The following is a 27,775-nucleotide window of genomic DNA, read 5'->3' on the forward strand; positions in this document are numbered from 1 at the left end:
TATGTTAGATTATTGTTCGGTTAATTTTATTTCTAGATCGCATAATACTTTAGCTCATACTTTAGCAGCAACTGCTTTTAATTATACGCTACCAATGTACTGGGACAATGTCCCTCCTGACTCTATTATGATTCATTTATAAATACAACCCAATGGTTGACTTTCAAAAAAAAAAGATCCTGATGGCCCAACGAGATAAAAAAAAATTAATTAAATACTTAAAGGGAGGACGACTCATGAAAAATCGTTATACCCTACACTACGGCGCGCGTAGCACTGTGCGTCGCGCGCCTCCCAAAACGACGTCGTTTTGGGAGGCGCGGTAGTAAGTTGCTGTGATTATGTGTATTTGTTCACACAATTATGTGTATTTGTTCATACAGTTATGTACATTTTTTATACAATTATGTACATCCGAATCAGAAAATTTGTGTGTATTATGTTAAGAGTTGATGTGTATTATGTTAAAAGTTTATGTTTATTATGTATTATGTTAGATTATGTGTATTATCTTTTAAAAAGAGTATGTATATTTTGTTATATAATTATGTACATTCATGTATACAATTATGTGTATTCTAGTATAACATTATGTACATTTTTGAACAACAGGTTTTTTTTTAATGAAAAAATTACTGTCATTCACTGGGGCGAGAAATTTCAAAAAAATATATATATATTTAAAACGACGTCGTTTTGCATCTGGGCGCACAGTGCAACGCGCTCCGTGGTGTAGGATATAAATTGTCACTCATGAACCAGAAACCTAATTACAAATTGTTAGGTCCAAGTTTGATCTAACACCCGGTGTCTGAGGATTGTTGGGCGGAGACCAATAAAGAATTTAAAGGGTTAAGAATATAGTTACGCATTTGCTATTAACTATATATAGCTTTTGGGAGTCGTTTGATCCTAACACAAATGGTGATATAAAAGTCTTGGTAATTAATATTTTCACGAAACTGATTACTCAACATCTAGGGAAAGAATTGTTGTGTTATTTAAAAGGAGATATTAATCTCTCATGAAATACATGAATTATGAAAATGTAAATAAGACTCTTGTTAAGGAATACAGAATCAAGAATCAGTCATCTTCTAATAACATGAGACATATGCAACAGACGCGCATCTTTACTTCTACTTTTACATCCAAGGATGTGCATATATGCTGATACCACACATAAACATGACTCCTATGCTATGAGATAAGGGTGCTTGAATATAAGCTAGATTCTAGAATAATGAAGAATATTTCAACTGCGCTAGTAAAGTTCTGGATAACTTAATAGAAATACTTTAAGAAAGGTAGATGTAACAAATTAATAAAATAGAAAAATTTAAGCTGTGAAATCTGATTCAATTTCTAATGCTTCCATGGCCAAGGGGAGATGAGAATGAGATGCTTTAATGGCTGGCGTCCAACTCCGTGGCCACTTCAATTCTTTCATGGTAGGCCTTTTCTTCCCGTTTAAGTTCAAGCAACGTTGTGCAAGCGAAGCCATTGCAACAACATCTTCTTTTTTACCTTGCACTATAACTTCCACATCAAGAATTTCCATGAGACGGTTCTCTTCCATGCACAATAAAAAACGTGATACCAAGCTCCTATCCTCATCATCATTAAGTTCAAATGAAATTGGCTTTTGTCTTGTCAAGAGTTCAGCAAAGACAACTCCGAAGCTGTAAACGTCACTCTTTTCTGTGAACTGGCTAGATTGAGAATATGCAAGGTCTAAACAACCAAATGTCCCCTTCACCAGGGTAGTCAAGTGAGTTTTGTAATTGAATGGACCTTGAAGTTCCAAAATCTAAAACCTTAGCTCGAAATTTCTCGTCCAGAAGAATGTTACTCAACTTGATGTTTCTGTGGTAGATGGGAACTGATGTTGCGGAGTGGAGATAAGTTAATGCACAAGCCACCTCGGATGCAATTTTGAGACGAATATCCCATGAAAGAGGAATGAGTTCGTCGTCAAAATTGTAATGTATAAAGCCAAAAAGTGTTCCATTTGGTATAAATTCAATAACCAAAATGGGAACTTCGGTCTCCAAACAACACCCCATAAGTTTTGACAATATTCCTATGATTGATTTGGGAAAGAATGACAACCTCATTGATGAATGACTCCAACTGGTTCTCATCCACGGCTTGAGATTTCTTAACTGCAACGATTTGCCCCTCAATTAACATTCCTTTGTACACTGTGTCTTGCCCACCTCGGCCTACTATTCTATCGGCATTGAAGTGATATGTGGCCTTATCCAACTCACATGCAGTGAAAATCTTTGTTTTCTCTATTGTCCCTTCTTTGGCTAAGAGTTGTTGCTGTAATAGGAGAACTCCATTACGCTTGAAGAGTTTTTCCCTCAACTTCTTCATCTTTCTCTTCTTGATGGCTTTATTGAGGATGACACAAGCCCATATTAAGAGCACAAATCCAAACTTGCACTAACACCTGAGATTGAGCAATGCAAGAGAGGAATCTCCATAAGATGTAATCTGGGATTATTACAAAAATCAGTATGTATGTTTATCCTCACCATGCATTTTCTCATTTTATAGGTTCCATCCATATATAGTATCTCTCAGTCGTAAATAGGCCAATCCAACCCATGATCAAATTTAGCAGAAAATGAATTTTTAAAAAGGAATAAGGTTCAAATTGGCCACTGAACGTAACCTGAAAATTTAATTAGGTCACTGAACGAAAAAAAAAAAAATGTGCAATTAGGCCACTAAACACACAAAAAATGTGCAATTAGGCCACTGAACACTCCAAATGTATGCAATTTTACCGGATAGCAGATTACCATCAATTTTTGCAGGTTATCTGCTTACGTGGCAGCTGATTTGGCATTTTTAATAAATTTTAAATAATTTTTAATAAATTTTAAAGTAATTTTAATAATAAATTTTAAATTTTACTTGCTTACCATCGTTTTTTTTTTAAATTTTTTTAAAAATTTATTATTAAAATTTATTAAAAATTATTTATACAATTTTTTTTAAAAGACTTCTTTATGAAAATTAAAAAATGTTAATAATATTATACAATTCTTCGAAACTTTAAATAAAAAAAAAGGAAATTAAAGACACTCAGAAAACAACCTTCAGCTTAGTTCTTTTCATGTCAGATCATTTGTCTGTAATTAACAAGACCATCAAGTGCCCTTTGTAGTTCTTAATTTACATCCCAACGCTATGCTGAAACTACACTATGCATGAGACAGGTATATATGCTGGAATATAACAGTCTAACAGAGTGACAAAATAATTCAATTTCTGTCAACTTTTTGATAACTTGGATACACCTGAAGAATGTAGCAAAATAGTAAAATTTTATGCTATGAAATCTGGTTCAGTTCCCAATGTTTCCATGACCGTGGGGAAGTGGATGGGGATTAGATGTTCTAATGGCGTCCAACTCCGCAGCCACTTCTTTCATTGTAGGCCGTTTTTTACCATTGAAGTTCAAGCAACGTTGTGCAAGCCATGCAACTGCCCGCACATCTTCCTTTTTCCCTTGCTCTAAAACTCCCACATCAAGAATCTTTGACAGACAACTCTTCCCTTCCATGCACAATAAAAAACGCGTTACTAAGCTCCGATCCTCGTCATCATCAACTTCAACTTCAAATGAAATTGGCTTCTGTCCAGTCAAGAGCTCAACAAGAACTACTCCAAAGCTATAAACATCACTCTTATCTGTGAATTGACCAGACCGAAAATACTCAGGATCCAAGTAACCAAATGTCCCCTTAACCATGGTGGTCAAGTGAGTTTGGTCAATTGAAGTGGACTTTGAGATTCCAAAATCTGAAACTTTGGCTCGAAATTTCTCATCCATAAGAATGTTATTGGACTTGATATCTCTATGGTAAATAGGAATTGAGATTGCAGAGTGGAGATAAGCTAAAGCACTAGCCACCTCTGATGCAATCCTAAGACGAATATCCCATGAAAGTGGAATGAATTCGTCACCAAGATTATTATGGATAAGGTTGAAAAGCGTTCCATTTGGTATAAATTCATAAACCAAAATAGGAATTTCTGTCTCCAAACAACAACCAAGTAATTTCATGACATTCCTATGGTTGATTTGGGAAAGAATAACAACCTCGTTGATGAATGACTCCCATTTATTCTCGTCCACTACTTGTGATTTCTTAATCGCAACAATTTGACCATCAATCAACATTCCTTTGTACACTATACCTTCCCCACCTCGACCTATTATTCTATTGGCATTGAAATGATCAGTGGCTTTGGCTAATTCACTGGCTGTGAAAATCTTTGCTTTCTCTATACTCCCTTCTATAGCTGTTGAGATTAATAAGAACAAGAAAAATAATAATGGCAGAAAGTAAAGAAGACAGGATTTACGTGGTTCGGCAATGTGCCTACATCCACGGGAGTGAAAGTATTCTCTTATTATTTGTGATGGTGTTCAGGTGATGAGATACATTGATTATATTTATAGGCATATACTCTCCCTTTCACTCCTATTCCTTATATGAGACAAACTCATATTCCTAATCCTGAGACAAACTCATATTCCTAATCCTTATATGAGACAAACACAACAAATCTCCACCTTGGCGAATATGCTCTCTAGGAGAAAAAAGATAACTCAACAAATCTCCACCTTGGCAAACATGCCCTTTAGGAGAAAATACTTATCTAACCATCTCCACCTTCGCAAATAAGCCCTTTAGGAGAAAAAACTCATCTCATAGTCTCCCTGGATTAGGACCACCATGTTCATTTAACATTTGGAAACACCCAACAAGTCCAAACAATGTTTGAACTTGTCACTAGTAACTGCCTTGGTCAACATGTCTGCTGCATTCTCACTTGTATGAATTTTCTGCAACAAAATCTCACCAGAAACAACCAACTCTCTGACCTTATGAAACCTTACATCAATATGTTTGGTTCTGGCATGGTACACTTGATTTTTAGCTAAGAAGATGGCACTTTGACTGTCACAGTGTAATTGAACTCCATCTTGCTCAATACCCAACTCCTTAATCAAACCTGAAAGCCACAAAGCCTCTTTAGCTGCCTCAGTCACGGCCATGTATTCTGCTTCAGTTGTAGACAAAGCTACAATAGACTGAACTGATGATCTCCAGCAAATAGGACCACCCCCAAGAGTAAAAACATACCCTGTTGTAGAACGTCTATTATCCATGTCACCAGCATAATCAGAATCCACATATCCCATGAGTACATGATCATTCCGTTGACTCCCAAAAACAATACCATGCCCCATAGTGCCTCTTAAGTACCGGAGAATCCATTTAACTGCTTCCCAATGCTGCTTCCCAGGTTTAGACATGTACTTACTAACTTGGCTAACAGCATGAGCCAAATCAGGTCGAGTACAAACCATTGCATACATTAAACAGCCAACTGCACTAGCATAAGGAACCTTTGCCATATTTTCAATCTCATTAACTGTTTGAGGACACTGACTGGATGAGAGTTTAAAATGATTAGCCAAAGGGGTACTAACCGGTTTAGACTTACTCATCCCAAACCTGTCAAGAATTTTCTCTATATAACTCTGTTGAGTTAGCCACAACTTTCTTGCACTTCTATCCCTGTGAATTTCCATGCCAAGAATTTTCTGTGCAACTCCTAAGTCTTTCATATCAAATTCCTGACCCAATAAAACTTTCAATGCAGTAATATCATTCATACTCTTAGCAGCAATCAACATATCATCCACATACAGTAACAGAAAAATAAAAGAACCATCACCAAGGCTTTTCACATAGACACAACAATCATACTCACAACGTGTATAGCCAATTTGAATCATGTAAGCATCGAACCGCTTGTACCACTGCCGTGGAGCCTGTTTCAGCCCATACAAAGACCTCTTGAGTCGACAAACCAGATGCTCACCTCCGGGTTTAACAAACCCTTCAGGTTGCTTCATGTAAATTTTCTCATCTAGATCACCATGTAAAAAAGCAGTTTTCACATCCATTTGTTCCAAATGCAAATCCCAAATGGCTACCAAAGCAAGTACTAATCTGATAGAAGTATGTCTAACAACAGGAGAGAAAACCTCATCATAATCTATCCCCTTCTGTTGAGAAAACCCCTTCGCAACTAACCTAGCCTTAAACTTTTCCCCTTCTTTTTCTGATACTGGTGGCTTTTTCCTATAGACCCACTTGCACCCTATAGCCTTCTTTCCTTGAGGAAGTTGAGCTAACTCCCAAGTATGATTCTGATGTAAAGACTCCATCTCCTCAATCATACCTGCCATCCATTTATCTTTCTCCTGGCTAGAAATAGCCTCTTGAAAGGTAACTGGATCATTATTAGAAACAAGAAGTGCAAAAGAAACCATATCCTCAAACCCATACCTACTAGGTGGTTTGACATTGGTGCGTCTCGATCTATCTCTAGCCAAACTGTAATCTTGTAAATTTTCTGAACTCGAACCTGCTGCAGATGTAGAATCTGCAACTTCTTGAGTCTCAATCGTAGGTGGATTAACTACTTTCTCACTCAAAGGTACACGATCCATATCCACTTCTACTGTGCTAGAACCATCAACTAGTGCATCTTCTTTCTTTGGCTGGAACATGAAATTCTCATCAAACACCGCATCTCTGCTAATCACCACCTTTTGGGTTGCAGGATCCCAAAACTTATATCCTTTTACACCTTTCTTGTAACCCAAAAAGATGCACTTCTTCGACTTGGGATCTAACTTTGATCTCTCATCACCTGGAATAAGAACATAACTTGGACAACCAAAAACTCGTAAGTGATCAAAACTTACAGGATTACCTAACCAAACCTCCTCAGGAACCTTGCCACCAAGTGATGTCCGTGGTGATCTATTGATCAAGTAACATGCCATGTTCACTGCTTCTGCCCAAAAACACTTAGAGAGCCCAGCATTCAATCTGAGACACCTTGCTCTCTCAGCAATGGTTCTATTCAGTCGCTCAGCAACACCATTCTGTTGTGGTGTCTTACGCACTGTATAGTGCCTTTGAATTCCATGTTCTGCACAGAATTTCTGAAATTCTTTCTCAGTATATTCTGTCCCGTTGTCAGACCTCAAGTACTTGATTTTTCTTCCAGTCTGGTTCTCAACCTCAGCTTTCCACAACTTAAATTTCTCAAACACTTCAGATTTATGTTTCAAGAAATACACCCAGACTTTCCTAGAAAAATCGTCAGTAAATGTAACATAATATCGGGAGCCACCCATTGAAGGTTCCCTGGTAGGTCCCCAAACATCAGAATGCACATAATCTAGAATCCCTTTAGTTTTATGCTGCCCAGTAGAAAAACTGACTCTAGTTTGTTTCCCAAGGACACAGAACTCACAGAAATCCAACTTACAACATTTAACTCCTTTTAACAGATTCCTTTTGTGCAAATCAGACAAACCACGTTCACCAAGGTGACCCAAACGTAAATGCCACAACCTAGTAGTATCATCACTAGACTCAACAGAATGTGCTCCACCTACAACAGTACTACCCAACAACCTATATATGTTCCCTGTGGTCCTTTTCCCTTTCATCACAGTTAAAACACCCTTACTAATTTTAATGGTTTCCTTATCACTCTCAGACTTATGAACAAAACCATTAGCATGCAAACTGCCAAGAGAAATCAGGTTCTTAGTTAACCCCGGTATATGTCTAACATCATGCAAAGTTCTGACAATACCATCATACATCTGGATGTTAACATCACCAATACCTATGATATTATGACATCTATCATCACCCAGAAAAACAGAACCGAAAGTACCTGACTTATAGGTTGTGAACCATTCCCTGTTAGGTGTAATATGATAAGAGCACCCTGAGTCTAGAATCCATGCATCTGACAACTTACTTGATGAAACTGCTAGAACATCACCTTCACTATAATCTGAGTCATCAGCATGCACCACGTTCGCCGCCTCTTGTTGTGTTTTCAACTTTGGACAATCTCTCTTAATGTGCCCAATCTCATTACACCCGTAGCACCGGATTTTCCTGCTATTTCTGGACTTAGACCTGGATTTTCTCCTTCCAGAATTACCCTTCTCTTGCTTCCTTCCACGATCCTGACCCTCTTTAGCATACAAACTTTCACCAACAGACGATCCATCTCCTACACCCCGCATGCGCTTATTATGAGCCTGCAGGGCCGCAGAGATCTCGCTGTATTTAACCGTGCTTTTCCCGTATGTTAAAGTAGTCACCAGATGTTCAAAGGAAAAAGGTAATGAACATAGCAAGATCATCGCCTTGTCTTCATCTTCAATCTTGACATCAAGCCTGGCCAGATCTGAGATTATCTGGTTGAAGACATTAATATGATGCACCAAGTCTGAACCCTCCTGCATCTTAAGCCCATAAAGCCTTTGCTTTAGATACAGTTTGTTCGTTAGAGATTTTTCCATAAACTGAGTTTCCAATTTATCCCAAATTTCTTTTGGGGCTTCCAGGGCCATAACGTGATACACAATTCCATCATCCAGGCATAACCGAATGGTTCCTGCCGCACGCTCCTTCAAATCCTCCCAATCATTCTCATCCAGATTAGCTGGCTTTTCCGCCTTCAAAGTTTTGAGAAGACCCTGTTGTGCCAACAAATCCTTTACCCTGGACTGCCATAACCCAAAATTCCCTGTACCATCAAATTTTGATACCTCGAATTTTGTACTTGAACTGGTCATCTCAACAGTGCTCTGATACCAATTTGTTGAGATTAATAAGAACAAGAAAAATAATAATGGCAGAAAGTAAAGAAGACAGGATTTACGTGGTTCGGCAATGTGCCTACATCCACGGGAGTGAAAGTATTCTCTTATTATTTGTGATGGTGTTCAGGTGATGAGATACATTGATTATATTTATAGGCATATACTCTCCCTTTCACTCCTATTCCTTATATGAGACAAACTCATATTCCTAATCCTGAGACAAACTCATATTCCTAATCCTTATATGAGACAAACACAACAATAGCTAAGGCTAAGAGTTGTTGTTTGAAGAACTTCTGCCTCAATTTCTTCATCTTTCTCTTCTTGATGGCTTTACGGAGGATGAAATAAGCCAATACTAACAACAAAATTCCAAAACTTGCACTAACACCTGAGATTGATAAGTGATGCAAGTGAGTAGAAACTTCATATGAATGCTTAATTAATTTATATTTATTAGATCGACAACAATATATATTTTGATAAGCAAAAAGTAAGTCTCATGTGAAATGGGTTAAGATCAAGATGAAAATATATAATATCTATGATGGAGAATGTAATACTAATAAAAAAAATAAATGACTTGTTACTTATAAGAGAAAATATAATATTAAATCAGTCCAGTCAAATTATATATTTAATACTATACATATATTTAACTAACTGACCAATAATAATAGCAGATAGTTCCTTGACAGTGAGCGTACGACCACCTGCATGAGATGAAAGAAAGTTTTTAATTAGTTGTGATTAAACAAGAGTTTTTTTTTTTTTTTTTTTTTTTTTTTTTTATTTTTTTTTTTAACAAGAGTTAAGCTAATTAAACTCATTGATCCACCTGAGTTACTTGTCAATATATATTGATGAGTATAAAAAGTATCTAGATTTTAGAATGTTATAACACTACTCAAATTTACCTTCAAAATTAATCAATCACGGAGAGGATAGTAGACATACATACACACACACATACTGACATACATACATACATACATATATATATATATATATATATATATATATATATATATATATATATAAATTTACCTTCAAAATTAATCAATCACGGAGAGGATAGTAGACATACATACACACACACATACTGACATACATACATACATACATATATATATATATATATATATATATATATATATATATATATATATATATATATATATACACACACACACGATCGCGTTCAAATGAGAACTGTGCGTCCAAGAGAGAACTAAGAACGCATGACATTCGTTAAAGTGTTCCGATCTAATGGATGAGGCATGGGAAATACTGATTTTAAAAAAAAATGCAGTAGTATTTTCATAAATAATTAAACATCGAAGTGCAAGTAAAATGTATTACAAATACAAGTCACAGTTTCATATAGTGCAAGTAAAGTGTATTACAATTGCAAGTCGCAGTTTCATATAGTGCAAGTAAAATGTATTACAAGTGCAAGTAATATGTAATACAGGTGCAAGTAAATTTACACTAAGTATCAATACTAAGTGCACCTTAGGTTATACTTGTACTTGTAATACATTTTACTTGCACTATATGAAACTGCTACTTGTACTTGTAATACATTTTACTTGCAATTCAATGTTCAATAATTTACGAAAATACCATCACATTTTTTTTTTAAAAAAATATCAATGTTTCTCATATGTTACATCTGGACACGTGGACGAATATCATGCATTCTAGGTTCTCTCTTAGGCGCATCATTCTCATTTGAACGCGTTATCTCTCTCTCTCTCTCTATATATATATATATATATATATATATATATATATATATATATATATATATATATATATATATATATATATATGTGCCATTGTTCAGGTGAATCCAACCCTTTTCATGAGTCGGTGTGGACAGATCTGGACCATTGAATGTTTGAAATATTTAGCCAACTTTACAACTGTGCACTTTACCAGCACAGTTTGCGATGCACGGCGAAATCATTGAATGCTTGAAATATTGTGCACTTCACTAGCACAATTTGCGATGCACGGCGAAATCTAAGTTATTGATATCAAGCATTGAATGATCCAGTCTACATAGACTCATGGATAAGTGGGGACTCATTTGATCATGAGTTTATATATATATATATATATATATATATATATATATATATATATATATATATATAATAGAGAGAGATTAGTGGCGTACCGTGACATCCATTTGCAAATAATGGGTTCCCTTTCTTAGGATTCGGGCAGAGACAATCATAATGATCACGGTAAAACCCAACAGACTGTTCGTAGTGGTGGTAGCAGTAGCCTGAGGGGGCAGATGGAGGCAATTGTGGGATGATCCACTGCCACACGACCGGAACAACTAGCTCTTCCTGCCGGCGGCTGCCCCGGAAAGATTTCATCGAACCAATCTTGTTGAGCAAAGAAGGCATAGCTGCAGGCATTGAGAGTGGCGGCCGAGTTTGTGAAGTTGACTTGGTATGTTTGTATATCACCGAATGTGTTAAGTTGGATTTGGCAACAGTTTATGCCATAGCAACGATGTTGAGGTTCCGTGAATTCGCCACACAACGAGGTGCATCCGCCTAGTATATCGTAACCAGGCGGCGATGTGAGGAGAGCGTTGCCACAACCTGAAATCATGAACTCGTTGTAATTGTAAGAGTAAAAGAATGGGGTTTGGGATAATTTGGTGTCGGGAATTATGGTGATATTGCTTCCATTGCCGGACCGGCTGGTGGTTTGGCAGATAGGAGAGGTTGACTCTTGGATTGTTATTGCCTGGCTCTCAAAGGAAATGCCCAGAATCTCTCTTACACTATTGTCATCGGAAAAGGAGCTCAAATACGGCTTCTCCACACCATCTGAGGATTTGGTGCAATTTATGAGGAACCATTCATTCAGATAGCAATCTTTGTTGGGTCCAATTCCAAAGGGGTAGTAGATGCTAATGGTCCCGCACTTGTTTGGACAACCCTTTGGAACCATAGATATCCCATCTTCCTTATACCGATTAGCTTCATCAGTCATATTATATACATCTGCAAGTGTGAGCATTACACTGAAGCTCATCATCACTATAGCCGCTGCTACTATTTCTTTTCTAGCGGACATCATTTTTTTTTTTCTTGTATACATCTTAGAATGTATCCAATGAATATTTATAAGGGAGTAGTGAGCAACGAGTCCGGCCATGTTTACTTTTCTCCGATTTCACTGATTCAATTTTGACTTTTGAGAGGATACCTTTCTTCTTGGGCCACTTTTTTCTATTCACACATACAATGGGAGCTGAGCATCCCTGACCCAATAATTATTTAATAATAAATAAGTTTCAAGTAGTCTATAATGGCGGAAAGAGCTCAAATTTTCAATAATATAATCATGCCTGCTAATAATTTATTCTTTATTTAATTTTTAATTTTCATAAAGGTATTCACATTTTTCATCATCATGATTTAATATAAACAAATTTCATTCATACACACTTTTCCAGCATGCTCACTGCTCAACAGCAGGTGAAGATTATCTTGTATTATTTAAATGGAAAAAGTAAATTAAATTAGGACTCTACTTTGACATTCCAGGCGACTATGCTGAAACAACACATTAAATTAAAACGACTCTCCAACTATACATTATGAGACAGATCTGATGTGGTTGAATATAATAACCATGGACGGAGCACCAAAAAGTCATGTTGGGGTTAACTTATGATGAAAAATTACAATATATCAACCCATATAAGTATCAACATATTCAATATATACAGGGACGAATCGAGAAAATTATCTGAGTGGATGCAAAGATTATTAAATGACGTTACTACGTTAGAAATACATGTCAACAACAAATTATTAAATAGCTAAGGTTAAAATACAAAAAATACATTATAAATTACAATTAAAGAAAGTGCATGCATGTGGAGTGAGTGTCAGCGCGTTTGGACGATTTTGGAAATTAAAGAATTTCATCATATTGAAGCTTCTATTTACAAAAAGTGGATATGGATATCCAGAGTTGTTGGAGAATAACATGACGGCAGATATCATTTCCAATTCCAAATTCTCAATATAGACTGTGAACACAAGACTTCTATTTATGAAAAGTAGTAGACCATAAATATTGACTTGAGTTAATTCCACCTGAAGTCTTTTATCTTTGATAGCAATTTTAAATTTAGTCCCAGACTATCGCTTTTGCCATTTAACATAGCAGATTATTATTATTTTGGACATTTTTAATCATTCTTATGACTTTTTCTATTTTTAGTAAGGGTATTTTTGTCTTTTCATAATTTTCTTTTGTTATTTTTTTAATTTCAACCGGTTTAATTGGTTTAAAATTTAGGTAACCTCTGATTTTTAGTAACTATATTTTCAACCGGTTTTTAGTAAAATTGCATAACTTGAAACACAAAAACGCATAACACAAGACACATACACACGTTTTATATTTACTTTAGTTTACGTACAGAATTCCATAACATAGAGACACAAAAATACAGGACCGTATTTTAGGCTGGGCTAGCGCACAGGGCCTCCAAATTTTAGAGGGCCCCCAGAGTCCAATATTTAATTTTTACCTAGCTAGTTTGGAAATAAAAATTAAAAGTTTCCAATTAAAAATAAAAGGTTCTATGTATGAATGGTAGGAACATATGCTTATTGGATTTTAACTTGGAAGTTAGAGGTTCAAAACTTGAGTGTTGTTCTAACTTTGAACATCTTCCTTTTGTGCGCACACTATTATTTATTCCATAATATGCTTTTTATTTTTTTTTTCTATGTGCACAGTAACATTTTACCACCTTATTATTAGAAAAAAAATACGGTATTGATTTTAAAGATTGTGATTTTGGTAGGGCCTTATTTATTTACCAAAACGGGGCCATGAAAATCTAAAAATCGGTCCTGCAAAAATGCATAACACAAGATACAAAAACACATTGCAGAAGACACAAAAACACATGCTATATTTACTTTATTTGAGGTACAGAATCCATAAGCTTAAGGTACAAATATGCAACTTTAAAAAAAAAAGTACAGAATTGCATAACATGAGACACAGAAACGCATAACACAAGACAGGTATACATGCTTTACGGTTAGAAAAAAAAAATCTTATAACATAAACTGAACAACAAACGATCGTATCAAAATTAAAATTCAAAACAATATCGTATAGGACCAGAGTCCACACTGCACTCTAGACCCTGTTGGTCCACGATATAACGATTGGTTCTTTACATCCCAAATTCCCAACGCTATGCTGAAAATACACTATGAGACATGTATGCTTGAATGTGAGAGTGACAAACAATTCAATTTCTGCCAATTTTTTGATTAGTTGGATACACCTGAAGACTGTAGCAAAATAGTAAAATTTTATGCTATGAAATTTGGCTCGGTTTCCAATGTTTCTAGGACAGGGGGGAAGTGAGGGTTTGAAGCTTTAATGGTGTCTAACTCTGCAACCACTTCTTTCATTGTAGGCCTTTTTTTCCCATTAAAATTCAAACAACGTTGTACGTGCAAGCCAAGCAACCGCCATGACTTCTTCCTTTTTCCCTTGATTTGAAACTTCCACATCAAGAATTTTCCAAAGAGTGTTCTCCTCCATGCACAATAGAAAGCGTGTTACCAAGCTCCTATCCTCATCATCATTAACTTCAAATGAAATTGGCTTTTGTCCCGTCAGGAGCTCAGCAAGAACTACTCCAAAACTATAAACATCACTCTTATCTGTGAATTGACTGGACCGAAAATATTCGGGATCTAAGTAACTAAAAGTACCCTTAACTATGGTAGTCAAGTGAGTTTGGTCAATTAAAATGGACCTTGATGTTCCAAAATCTGAAACTTTAGCTCGAAATTTCTCATCTAGAAGGATGTTACTCGACTTGACGTCTCTATGGTATATAGGAACTGATGAGGCGGAGTGGAGATAAGCTAAAGCATTAGCCACCTCTGATGCAATTCTGAGGCGAATATCCCATGAAAGTGGAATGAGCTCGTCGCCAAATTTGTTATGGATAAGGCTCAAAAGTGTCCCATTTGGAATAAATTCATAAACCAAAATGGGAACCTCAGTCTCTAAACAACACCCCAGTAGTTTGACAACATTCCTATGATTTATTTGGGAAAGAATGACAACCTCGTTGATAAAGGGCTCCAACTGGTTCTCATTCACGGCTTGTGATTTCTTAACTGCAACGATCTGCCCGTCAATTAACATTCCTTTGTACACGGTGCCATGCCCTCCTCGGCCTACAATTCTATTGGCATTGAAATGATCAGTGGCCTTATCTAACTCACTCGCCGTGAAAATCTTGGCTTTCTCTATAGTTCCATCTTTAGCTGAGAGTTGTTGTTGTAAAAGGAGACCTCCATTACGCTTGAAGAACTTCTGCCTCTGTTTCTTCATCTTTCTCTTCTTGATGGCTTTACGGAGGATGAAACAACCCCATGCTAACAACAAAATTCCAAAACTTGCACTAACACCTGAGATTGAGTGATGTAGGTGAGTAGAATGAAACTTCATATGAATGCTTAATTTATATTTATTAGACTACAATAAGTTGATAAGTAAGAAGGACGAGTCTCCTTTGAGATGAGTTGGGTCAAGATAGTAAAATAATATTTATGATAGAAAATGTAATACTTTTGACGAGAAAATAATATAATGTAGTACTTTTAAATCAAAATATAATATTTATGAGTTGAAAAATTACTTAAAAGAAAAAAAAAAGTGTAATACAAATAATAAATAAATAAATAAATTAATTGATACTTATGAGAAAAAGTGCAATATTTATGATGAAAAATATAATACTTATGAAAGAAAGTGTAATATTAGACCAGTCCTGCATAATTATATATTTGGGACTATAAGTACATAAATTCAACTAACTGACCAATAATAGCAGATTGTTCCTTGACCGTGAGCTTACGATGACCACCTGCATGAGATGGAGGATTATTTAAATTAGTTGTGGTTAAACAAGAATTTTTGCTAATTAAACTCATTCCACATGAATGACATGTCATTATTATATATATTGATGAGTATAAACAGTATCTAGATTTTAGAATGATTTATCACTGCTCAAATTTACCTTCAAAATTAATCACAGAGAGCAGAGTAGACATATTTAGAGAATATATATATCTATATATAGAAGTCTGATGCGGCCGTTTGAAAAATGCACCAATAGTGTTAGAAAAATGCACAGCAACATAAATATACAAAAAAACGCACAACACACCTAAAATAATGCAGTATAACTCCCCACTCCTAATTTCACATTTCTAAATACTGTGTGGTGCTTTTATGCATACCTAATAGTGCATATTTTGATTATACGTACCTAATGATGTATATTTGTGTTGAACATTATTTTCTAACATTGTTTGTGCATATTTGCATAACTATTGACACCTGAACTCTGCTCTATATCTGTATATAGTATAGATTAGTGGCTTACGTACCGTGACATCCATTTGCAAATAATGGGTTCCCTATCTTAGGATATGGGCATGAACAATAATAACCCGTGTAAGCCGGCGACACATCGCCGACATCAGACTGTATGTAGTGGTGGCAGTACTCTGAGGAGGCGAATGGAGGCAAGTCTGGGATGGTCCACACCCACACCACCGGAACAACTACCTCTTCTCGCCGCCGGCTGTCCGGAATAAAGCTTTCATCCAACCAATCTTGATCAACAAAGAAGGCATAGCTGCTGCTGCAGGCATTGAGAGCCGCCGAGTTTGTGAAGTTGATTTGGTATGTTTGTGCTCCATAGTAGTCGTCTGTGTTAACCTGGAATTCGCAACAGTTTATGCCGTAGCACCGATGTTGAGGTTCCGTGGATTTGCTATACTGCGAGGTGCATCCGCCTAGTATATCCTGGCCCGGCGATGTGAGGAGAGCGTTGCCACAGCCTAAAAGCATGAACTTGTTGTCAACGTAAGAGTAAAAGAATGGGGTTTGGGATAATTTGGTGTTACGAATTATGGTGATATTATTGGTGGACCGGGTGGTGGTTTGGCAGACAGGAGAGATGGACTGTTTGAGTGTTATTGTCTGACTCAAAGCGGAAATGCCCAGAATCTCTCTTACGCTATTGTCATCGGAGAAGGAGCTCAAATACGGCTTCTCTACACCATCAGAGGATTTGGTGCAATTTATGCGGAACCATTTGTTCATATAGCAATCTTTGTTGTGTCCAATTCCGAAGGGGTAATAGATGCTAACGTTGCCGCACTTGCTTGGACAGTCTTTTGGAACCATAGATATCCCAGCTTGCTTATAGTCGTTCGCCTCATCAATCATATCATATGCATCTGCCAAACTTAGCATCACTTTGAAGCTCATCATCACCATAGCCACTGCTGCTATTTCTTTTCTACCAGACATCATTTTTTTTTATTATTTTATTTTATTTTTGTATGTGTTTCTTTTCTTGTGTACATCTTAGAATGTATCCAATGAATATTTATAACGAGTCCGGCCATGTGTACTTTTCTCCAATTTCACTGATTCACTTTTTTTCTATTGTACAATGGGAGCTGAGCCCTGGCCCAATAATTATTTAACAAATAGGTTTAAAGTAGTCTATAATGGCGGAAAGAGTTCAAATTTTGAATAACCTAATAATTTATTCTTTATATTTTCTCATAAAGGTATTCACATTATATTTGTCATGATTTAATATAAACAAATTTCATTCACACACATTCCCAGCATGCTCATTGCTCAACAACGGGTGAGGATTATCTTGTATTATTTAAATGGAAAAAGAAAATTAAATTAGAAGACTCTACTTTGACATTCCAGGGGCGCGCTATGTGAAACAACACATTAAATTAAAATAACTCTTCTACTACCAAGACTATGTGGTCTAATAGTATCTGGGTTGAACTTCTATTTGGAAGATTGTGAGTTCGAGCCTCTGTGGAGGCGTTATTGGTTCTTTGTGTTTCAGTACTTTCAGAAAGTGTTGCCACCAAAAAGTCATGTAGGATGGGGTTAAGTTATAATGAAGAATTACAATATATCAATCCATATAAGTAGCAAATCACTCATCGTATTGGTTTATACAAATATTGGTTCATAGCCCACCACTATACTACTTTAGTGGAAATTAAAGTCAGATCACTCATCGTATTGGTTTATACAAATATTGGTTCATAGCCCACCACTATACTACTTTAGTGGAAATTAAAGTCAGAATAATTAATACTCCGTAGTTCATTAATTAGTGGAAATTAAAGTCATAAGAATTAATACTCAGAATGGTCTTCGACTATATTGATTTTTTCTCAAACTCGTATGTCCTAAACGACTTTGGTGACTTAATGTGGTCCAAGATTTTTGTGTTTTTGCTCAATTTAGTCATATGTTTGTTATTCCTTTAATTTGGTATTAAATAGAGGGACAATTCAGTAATTTCAATTTTGAAATCTCTTTACTCTTAGATGTGCAAAGTGCGAAATTTCCCTTTCTTTTACGAATTACTCCCAAACCTGCAAATATAAAATTTGATTCGCATGTCTAAGAGTAATTATGGGAGTAATTCGTAAAAGAAAGGGGAATTTCGCACTTCACAAGGCTGAGATTAAATAAAGGCCAATATTGAGATTACTGAATTGTCTATTTATTTAACATCAATTTGACGGAATAACAAACACAGGACTAAATTGAATAAAAAATAAAAATCTGAAACTATATTAGGTCACCAAAATTGTTTAGGATGAAATTGAGAAAAACCTACTAGTCAAGGACCATTTTGGTATCAAGTCATTAATTAATAGTTCATACAAATAGCGTGGAAGTTTGGGAACAATGGAAATTAAAGTCAAAAGAATTAATAGTTCATTAATTAAAGAAAGTGCATGCATGTGGAGTTAGTGTCAGCGCGTTTGGAAATTAAAGAATTTCATTATATTGAATAGAAGCTTCTATTTACAAAAAAAGTGGATATGGATATCCAAAGTCGTTGGAGAGTCAATGACGGCAGATATCATTTCCAATTCCAAATTCTCAATATAGACTGGGAACACAAGACTTCTATTTATGAAAAGTAGACCATAAATATTGACATTTACCAATAATAAATTCTTTTTAGTAATGACACAGTGAAAATACTTCAACTTAACCAAGTTTTTGTTCACTTGAAGATAACCGGATGTAGTAAAAATAGTAAAATTTTAAGGCATGAAATCTGATTTGGCTTCCAATGTTTCCATTGCCAATGGGAGATTATGAGGATGAGAAGATGCTCTAATGGCGTCCAACTTTGCTGCTACTTCTTTTATACTAGGCCTTTTCTTCCCGTTTAAGTTCAAGCACCGTTGTGCGAGCCAAGCAACCGCCACTACATCTTCCTCTTTCCCTTGTCCTGAAACTTCCACGTCAAGAATCTCCCAAAAACTATTCTCCTCCATGCACAATAGAAAACGTGTTATTAAGCTCCGCTCCTCATCATCATTAATATCAAATATAATTGGCTTTTGTCCGGTTAGGAGCTCAACGAGGACAACTCCAAAGCTATAAACATCACTTTTATCTGTTAATTTACTTGACTGAAAATACTCTGGATCCAAATAACCAAACGTCCCCTTCACTATAGTGGTCAAGTGAGTTTGATCAATTGAAATGGACCTGGACATTCCAAAGTCAGAAATCTTGGCTCGAAATTTCTCGTCCAGAAGAATGTTACTCGACTTGATGTCTCTGTGGTAAATGGGAACTGATGTGGCGGAGTGGAGATAAGCTAAAGCACTAGCCACCTCTGATGCAATCCTGAGGCGAATATCCCATGAAAGAGGAATGAGGTCGTCTCCAAAATTGTTGTGGATAAGGCTGAAAAGTGTTCCATTTGGTATAAATTCATAAACCAAAATGGGAACTTCTGTCTCCAAACAACACCCCAGTAATTTCACAACATTCCTATGATTGATTTGGGAAAGAATGACAACTTCGTTAATGAATGGCACCAACTGATTCTCATTCACTGCCTGTGATTTCTTGACCGCAACGATTTGGCCATCAATCAACATTCCTTTGTACACTGTGCCTTGCCCTCCTCGACCTACTATTCTATTGGCATTGAAATTATCAGTGGCCTTATCTAACTCACTCGCTGTGAAAATCTTTGCTTTCTCTATACTCCCTTCTTTGGCTAAGAGTAGTTGTTGTTCCAATAGGAGACCTCCATTGCGTTTGAAGAACTTCTGCCTTAGTTTCTTCATCTTTCTCTTCTTGATGACTTTATAGAGGATAAAGCAAGTCGATACTAACACTACAAATCCAAAACTTGCACTCACACCTGAGATTGAGTGATATGATGGGAGTTAGGAGAATCTTCATATGCTTTGTATTGGCTGATATAATAATGACAATTAACAATTCAACTTATTACCGATAATAGCAGATAGTTCCTTGACAGTGAGCTTACGATGACTGCCTGCATAATAAGAAAACCTTTATAAGGTTCCCTATAGCGTCTATTTAATAATCAAATACAAATCATATATTATTATATTAAATGGTGATCATAAATTTTGATTCACATAGCATGATCCTTTATATATCATTAGCAAGGTTGCAAAAATGGGCGTCTAGGCGCCGATTAATCGACTCCTAGGCGCTAGACGACCGCCTAGAAATTCGACGGAATCGCCATTTTAGGCGGTCAGACTAGGTGGCCTAAGCGCCGAGTAGGTCGCCGTTGACTAGGCGGCCTAGACTGTCGTTTAGGCAGGAATTTAACTAATTTTTTTTTTTAAAAAAAAAGGGGCGTTGATTATTAGTATTGTTAAAGCGACCAGTAATAGCTAACTATCATGTAGTTCAACCTTGATTAGTATTGGTTGATTATTAGTATTGTTAAAGCGAATAGCTAACTACCTTGATTATTAGTTCAGTTCGGTATAATATCCTGTTGAATGGTGAGGATGCGGGTTCGGTGGTTCCATCCAGGGGTATTAGGCAAGGTGATCCAATATCGCCATACTTGTTTATTGTTTGTGCTGAAGGATTGTCTTTGATCTTGCAGCATGTCGAGGCAAGTGGAGCAATACATGGGGTGCGAGTCGCACGAGGGGCACCATCAGTCTCCCATCTATTCTTCGCGGACGATAGTCTGCTCTTTTTCAGAGCGAATGGGGTGGAGGCCATGGAGGTTAAGAACTGCCTACAAGCTTATTGCGAAGCTTCGGTTTAGGCTATTGTTGTGTTTGTCTCATATAAGGATTAGGAATATGAGTTTGTCTCAGGATTAGGAATATGAGTTTGTCTCATATAAGGAATAGGAGTGAAAGGGAGAGTATATGCCTATAAATATAATCAATGTATCTCATCACCTGAACACCATCACAAATAATAAGAGAATACTTTCACTCCCGTGGATGTAGGCACATTGCCGAACCACGTAAATCCTGTCTTCTTTACTTTCTGCCATTATTATTTTTCTTGTTCTTATTAATCTCAACAAATTGGTATCAGAGCTCTGTTGAGATGACCAGTTCAAGTACAAAATTCGAGGTATCAAAATTTGATGGTACAGGGAATTTTGGGTTATGGCAGTCCAGGGTAAAGGATTTGTTGGCACAACAGGGTCTTCTCAAAACTTTGAAGGCGGAAAAGCCAGCTAATCTGGATGAGAATGATTGGGAGGATTTGAAGGAGCGTGCGGCAGGAACCATTCGGTTATGCCTGGATGATGGAATTGTGTATCACGTTATGGCCCTGGAAGCCCCAAAAGAAATTTGGGATAAATTGGAAACTCAGTTTATGGAAAAATCTCTAACGAACAAACTGTATCTAAAGCAAAGGCTTTATGGGCTTAAGATGCAGGAGGGTTCAGACTTGGTGCATCATATTAATGTCTTCAACCAGATAATCTCAGATCTGGCCAGGCTTGATGTCAAGATTGAAGATGAAGACAAGGCGATGATCTTGCTATGTTCATTACCTTTTTCCTTTGAACATCTGGTGACTACTTTAACATACGGGAAAAGCACGGTTAAATACAGCGAGATCTCTGCGGCCCTGCAGGCTCATAATAAGCGCATGCGGGGTGTAGGAGATGGATCGTCTGTTGGTGAAAGTTTGTATGCTAAAGAGGGTCAGGATCGTGGAAGGAAGCAAGAGAAGGGTAATTCTGGAAGGAGAAAATCCAGGTCTAAGTCCAGAAATAGCAGGAAAATCCGGTGCTACGGGTGTAATGAGATTGGGCACATTAAGAGAGATTGTCCAAAGTTGAAAACACAACAAGAGGCGGCGAACGTGGTGCATGCTGATGACTCAGATTATAGTGAAGGTGATGTTCTAGCAGTTTCATCAAGTAAGTTGTCAGATGCATGGATTCTAGACTCAGGGTGCTCTTATCATATTACACCTAACAGGGAATGGTTCACAACCTATAAGTCAGGTACTTTCGGTTCTGTTTTTCTGGGTGATGATAGATGTCATAATATCATAGGTATTGGTGATGTTAACATCCAGATGTATGATGGTATTGTCAGAACTTTGCATGATGTTAGACATATACCGGGGTTAACTAAGAACCTGATTTCTCTTGGCAGTTTGCATGCTAATGGTTTTGTTCATAAGTCTGAGAGTGATAAGGAAACCATTAAAATTAGTAAGGGTGTTTTAACTGTGATGAAAGGGAAAAGGACCACAGGGAACATATATAGGTTGTTGGGTAGTACTGTTGTAGGTGGAGCACATTCTGTTGAGTCTAGTGATGATACTACTAGGTTGTGGCATTTACGTTTGGGTCACCTTGGTGAACGTGGTTTGTCTGATTTGCACAAAAGGAATCTGTTAAAAGGAGTTAAATGTTGTAAGTTGGATTTCTGTGAGTTCTGTGTCCTTGGGAAACAAACTAGAGTCAGTTTTTCTACTGGGCAGCATAAAACTAAAGGGATTCTAGATTATGTGCATTCTGATGTTTGGGGACCTACCAGGGAACCTTCAATGGGTGGCTCCCGATATTATGTTACATTTACTGACGATTTTTCTAGGAAAGTCTGGGTGTATTTCTTGAAACATAAATCTGAAGTGTTTGAGAAATTTAAGTTGTGGAAAGCTGAGGTTGAGAACCAGACTGGAAGAAAAATCAAGTACTTGAGGTCTGACAACGGGACAGAATATACTGAGAAAGAATTTCAGAAATTCTGTGCAGAACATGGAATTCAAAGGCACTATACAGTGCGTAAGACACCACAACAGAATGGTGTTGCTGAGCGACTGAATAGAACCATTGCTGAGAGAGCAAGGTGTCTCAGATTGAATGCTGGGCTCTCTAAGTGTTTTTGGGCAGAAGCAGTGAACATGGCATGTTACTTGATCAATAGATCACCACGGACATCACTTGGTGGCAAGGTTCCTGAGGAGGTTTGGTTAGGTAATCCTGTAAGTTTTGATCACTTACGAGTTTTTGGTTGTCCAAGTTATGTTCTTATTCCAGGTGATGAGAGATCAAAGTTAGATCCCAAGTCGAAGAAGTGCATCTTTTTGGGTTACAAGAAAGGTGTAAAAGGATATAAGTTTTGGGATCCTGCAACCCAAAAGGTGGTGATTAGCAGAGATGCGGTGTTTGATGAGAATTTCATGTTCCAGCCAAAGAAAGAAGATGCACTAGTTGATGGTTCTAGCACAGTAGAAGTGGATATGGATCGTGTACCTTTGAGTGAGAAAGTAGTTAATCCACCTACGATTGAGACTCAAGAAGTTGCAGATTCTACATCTGCAGCAGGTTCGAGTTCAGAAAATTTACAAGATTACAGTTTGGCTAGAGATAGATCGAGACGCACCAATGTCAAACCACCTAGTAGGTATGGGTTTGAGGATATGGTTTCTTTTGCACTTCTTGTTTCTAATAATGATCCAGTTACCTTTCAAGAGGCTATTTCTAGCCAGGAGAAAGATAAATGGATGGCAGGTATGATTGAGGAGATGGAGTCTTTACATCAGAATCATACTTGGGAGTTAGCTCAACTTCCTCAAGGAAAGAAGGCTATAGGGTGCAAGTGGGTCTATAGGAAAAAGCCACCAGTATCAGAAAAAGAAGGGGAAAAGTTTAAGGCTAGGTTAGTTGCGAAGGGGTTTTCTCAACAGAAGGGGATAGATTATGATGAGGTTTTCTCTCCTGTTGTTAGACATACTTCTATCAGATTAGTACTTGCTTTGGTAGCCATTTGGGATTTGCATTTGGAACAAATGGATGTGAAAACTGCTTTTTTACATGGTGATCTAGATGAGAAAATTTACATGAAGCAACCTGAAGGGTTTGTTAAACCCGGAGGTGAGCATCTGGTTTGTCGACTCAAGAGGTCTTTGTATGGGCTGAAACAGGCTCCACGGCAGTGGTACAAGCGGTTCGATGCTTACATGATTCAAATTGGCTATACACGTTGTGAGTATGATTGTTGTGTCTATGTGAAAAGCCTTGGTGATGGTTCTTTTATTTTTCTGTTACTGTATGTGGATGATATGTTGATTGCTGCTAAGAGTATGAATGATATTACTGCATTGAAAGTTTTATTGGGTCAGGAATTTGATATGAAAGACTTAGGAGTTGCACAGAAAATTCTTGGCATGGAAATTCACAGGGATAGAAGTGCAAGAAAGTTGTGGCTAACTCAACAGAGTTATATAGAGAAAATTCTTGACAGGTTTGGGATGAGTAAGTCTAAACCGGTTAGTACCCCTTTGGCTAATCATTTTAAACTCTCATCCAGTCAGTGTCCTCAAACAGTTAATGAGATTGAAAATATGGCAAAGGTTCCTTATGCTAGTGCAGTTGGCTGTTTAATGTATGCAATGGTTTGTACTCGACCTGATTTGGCTCATGCTGTTAGCCAAGTTAGTAAGTACATGTCTAAACCTGGGAAGCAGCATTGGGAAGCAGTTAAATGGATTCTCCGGTACTTAAGAGGCACTATGGGGCATGGTATTGTTTTTGGGAGTCAACGGAATGATCATGTACTCATGGGATATGTGGATTCTGATTATGCTGGTGACATGGATAATAGACGTTCTACAACAGGGTATGTTTTTACTCTTGGGGGTGGTCCTATTTGCTGGAGATCATCAGTTCAGTCTATTGTAGCTTTGTCTACAACTGAAGCAGAATACATGGCCGTGACTGAGGCAGCTAAAGAGGCTTTGTGGCTTTCAGGTTTGATTAAGGAGTTGGGTATTGAGCAAGATGGAGTTCAATTACACTGTGACAGTCAAAGTGCCATCTTCTTAGCTAAAAATCAAGTGTACCATGCCAGAACCAAACATATTGATGTAAGGTTTCATAAGGTCAGAGAGTTGGTTGTTTCTGGTGAGATTTTGTTGCAGAAAATTCATACAAGTGAGAATGCAGCAGACATGTTGACCAAGGCAGTTACTAGTGACAAGTTCAAACATTGTTTGGACTTGTTGGGTGTTTCCAAATGTTAAATGAACATGGTGGTCCTAATCCAGGGAGACTATGAGATGAGTTTTTTCTCCTAAAGGGCTTATTTGCGAAGGTGGAGATGGTTAGATAAGTATTTTCTCCTAAAGGGCATGTTTGCCAAGGTGGAGATTTGTTGAGTTATCTTTTTTCTCCTAGAGAGCATATTCGCCAAGGTGGAGATTTGTTGTGTTTGTCTCATATAAGGATTAGGAATATGAGTTTGTCTCAGGATTAGGAATATGAGTTTGTCTCATATAAGGAATAGGAGTGAAAGGGAGAGTATATGCCTATAAATATAATCAATGTATCTCATCACCTGAACACCATCACAAATAATAAGAGAATACTTTCACTCCCGTGGATGTAGGCACATTGCCGAACCACGTAAATCCTGTCTTCTTTACTTTCTGCCATTATTATTTTTCTTGTTCTTATTAATCTCAACAGCTATCAATTTTGGTAAGTTCAGCATCTTGTTTAGTCAAAATACATCTACTCAGATGAGGGACTATGTAGCCAGTATTTTCGGTGTCCAATCAGTCCAGCATTTTGGAAATTATTTGGGGTTGCCTTCTTTCCTGGGGCGTGATAAGAGGTCAGTTTTCCGTTATATTGAGCAGCGGGTGAGGGATAGAGTATCTGCGTGGCAAAAAAAGCTTTTGTCTAAAGCGGGGAAGGAGGTTTTGTTGAAGAGTGTAGCATCATCAATGCCGATCTTTGCTATGTCTGTCTTTCTGTTGCCTAGAGCCACATGTAATGCCATTGAGAGTATTATGAACAGGTTTTGGTGGGGGAATGGGGAGTCGGATAGGAGGGGAATTCATTGGTTAAGCTGGGCTCGATTGGCAAAGCCAAAACATTTGGGGGGATGGGTTTCAAGAGGATGCATGAGTTTAATGTGGCGTTGTTGGCTAAGCAGGGTTGGCGTATTCTCACCACTCCTAACTCTCTTGTTTGCAGGATTTTAAAGGCAAAATACTTTCCCAGTGTGAGCTTTCTTTCGGCACCTTTGGGTAATAATCCCAGCTATTTATGGAGAAGCATTGTGGCGGCACAACAACTGTTGAGAGATGGCGTAGGTCGAAGGATTGGAGATGGTAGGGGCACTTTGGTTTGGGGAGATAGCTGGTTGGCGGATGTAGAGAACCCGGGGCTGGACACGGAATGCTATGACGAGTTGAGACATGCCACGGTGTCGAGCCTTATGACTATTGATGGTGCATGGGACCAGGACCTTTTGAGGGATTTGTTGTTGCCTTCTGATGTTAATAGGGTGATTGGTACGCCGATTGCTCCGGGGCACAGTGATGTGTGGTACTGGAGGAATGATCTTCGTGGGCAATATACAGTGAAACATGGGTATAGGCTCCTAGTCCAACACAATGCTGCACAACAGGAGCCGAGTAATGTGTCTTGGCGTAAGTTGTGGCGGTTGAAGGTGTCACCGAAGGTTAGGATGTTTTTGTGGCGATGTATAAGGGGGATCCTGCCTGTGAAGGGGGTACTGAAAGAGAAGAGGGTGTTCATTGGAGGTGGATGTCCGTTGTGTCCTGCTAATGAAGAGACCATTGCTCATATTTTGTGTGAGTGCCCTATGGCGCTTCAACTCTGGGGTGTGGCTGATATTTTGAATGGCAGCAGCTTGGTACAGTTTGTGGACATGGCGTTAAACCACCAGGATGAGGCGCATGTAGTGCTCATGGCTTGTAGGTTCTGGGTTATGTGGAGGGTAAGGAATGATGTAGTGTGGAATGGAAAATTCTGGTCTTTGTCTCAAGTGCGTGAGTATGTAGTGAGTGAGGCAAGTGCTTGGGAAGGTTTGGCAGGTTCTAATGCAGTTCCACAGCAGTTTACGTCCCATGCATGGGTGGCGCCACCTGAGGGTACTTTAAAATGTAATATAGATGCTGCATTGCATGATCAATTCGCCACGTTTGGGGTGGTGTTAAGGGATCACAATGGTGGTTTCATTGCGGCATGTGCCGGGAGGTTGCCGGGTGTGTTAGATGCTTATCTTGCGGAGGCCCTAGCGTTTAAGGAGGCTCTATCTTGGTTGAAGAATCGTCCCGTCCATGCTTATTTTGTTGAGATTGATTGTTTGAATTTATGCGTTAGTTTTAATTCAAGTAGTTCAGACTTGTCTTATGTTGGTCTGGTAGTTAAGCAATGTAGAGACATTGCAACTGACATTGGGAATGTGCGGGTTCGCCACGTCAGGAGGTCAGCGAACCGAGTGGCTCATGTGTTAGCTCGAGCGACAGGTTCATACTCTGGTCTCGCCGTGTGGGAGGCTATCCCACCACCTTGTGTTGCAGCATTGTTTTGATTAATTCCATTGGTTTTTACTATCAAAAAAAAAAAAAAAAAAAAAAAAAAACTACCTTGATTAGTATTGGTTGATTATTAGTATTGTTAAAGCGAATAGCTAACTATCATGTAGTTCAACCTTGATTAGTATTGTTAAAGCGACCAGTAATAGCTAACAAGCTAATTATTAAATGGATGGTTGTAGGTTTGAACCGAGGGCTTAGATTCTTTGGGCGTAGATGTTCTAGGGTAGACCATTGTGGACATGG

General features: G+C 37.7%; 1 protein-coding gene and 1 long non-coding RNA gene across 2 annotated transcripts in view; both read right to left on the bottom strand.

The window, feature by feature from the left end:
* The window catches only part of LOC109153013 (wall-associated receptor kinase-like 9), a 65,090-nt gene that overhangs the window by 36,104 nt on the left and 1,211 nt on the right, over nucleotides 1-27,775 (bottom strand). The window contains exons 2-3 of the mRNA XM_019300732.1: nucleotides 16,831-16,837; nucleotides 3,612-3,616 (exon numbers count right to left, since the gene is read on the bottom strand). Coding sequence (XP_019156277.1) covers nucleotides 3,612-3,616; nucleotides 16,831-16,837 — 12 coding nt within the window. The remainder of the gene's footprint in view (nucleotides 1-3,611; nucleotides 3,617-16,830; nucleotides 16,838-27,775) is intronic.
* On the bottom strand, nucleotides 23,218-23,866 carry LOC109153018. The gene is made up of 2 exons (XR_002049455.1): nucleotides 23,433-23,866; nucleotides 23,218-23,306 (listed from the first exon to the last, which is right to left on the bottom strand). It is a non-coding gene; the product is annotated as an uncharacterized LOC109153018 (long non-coding RNA).

This window comes from Ipomoea nil, unplaced genomic scaffold, assembly GCF_001879475.1.
Source record: "Ipomoea nil cultivar Tokyo-kokei standard unplaced genomic scaffold, Asagao_1.1 scaffold2480, whole genome shotgun sequence".
Taxonomy (NCBI): Eukaryota; Viridiplantae; Streptophyta; class Magnoliopsida; order Solanales; family Convolvulaceae; genus Ipomoea; species Ipomoea nil.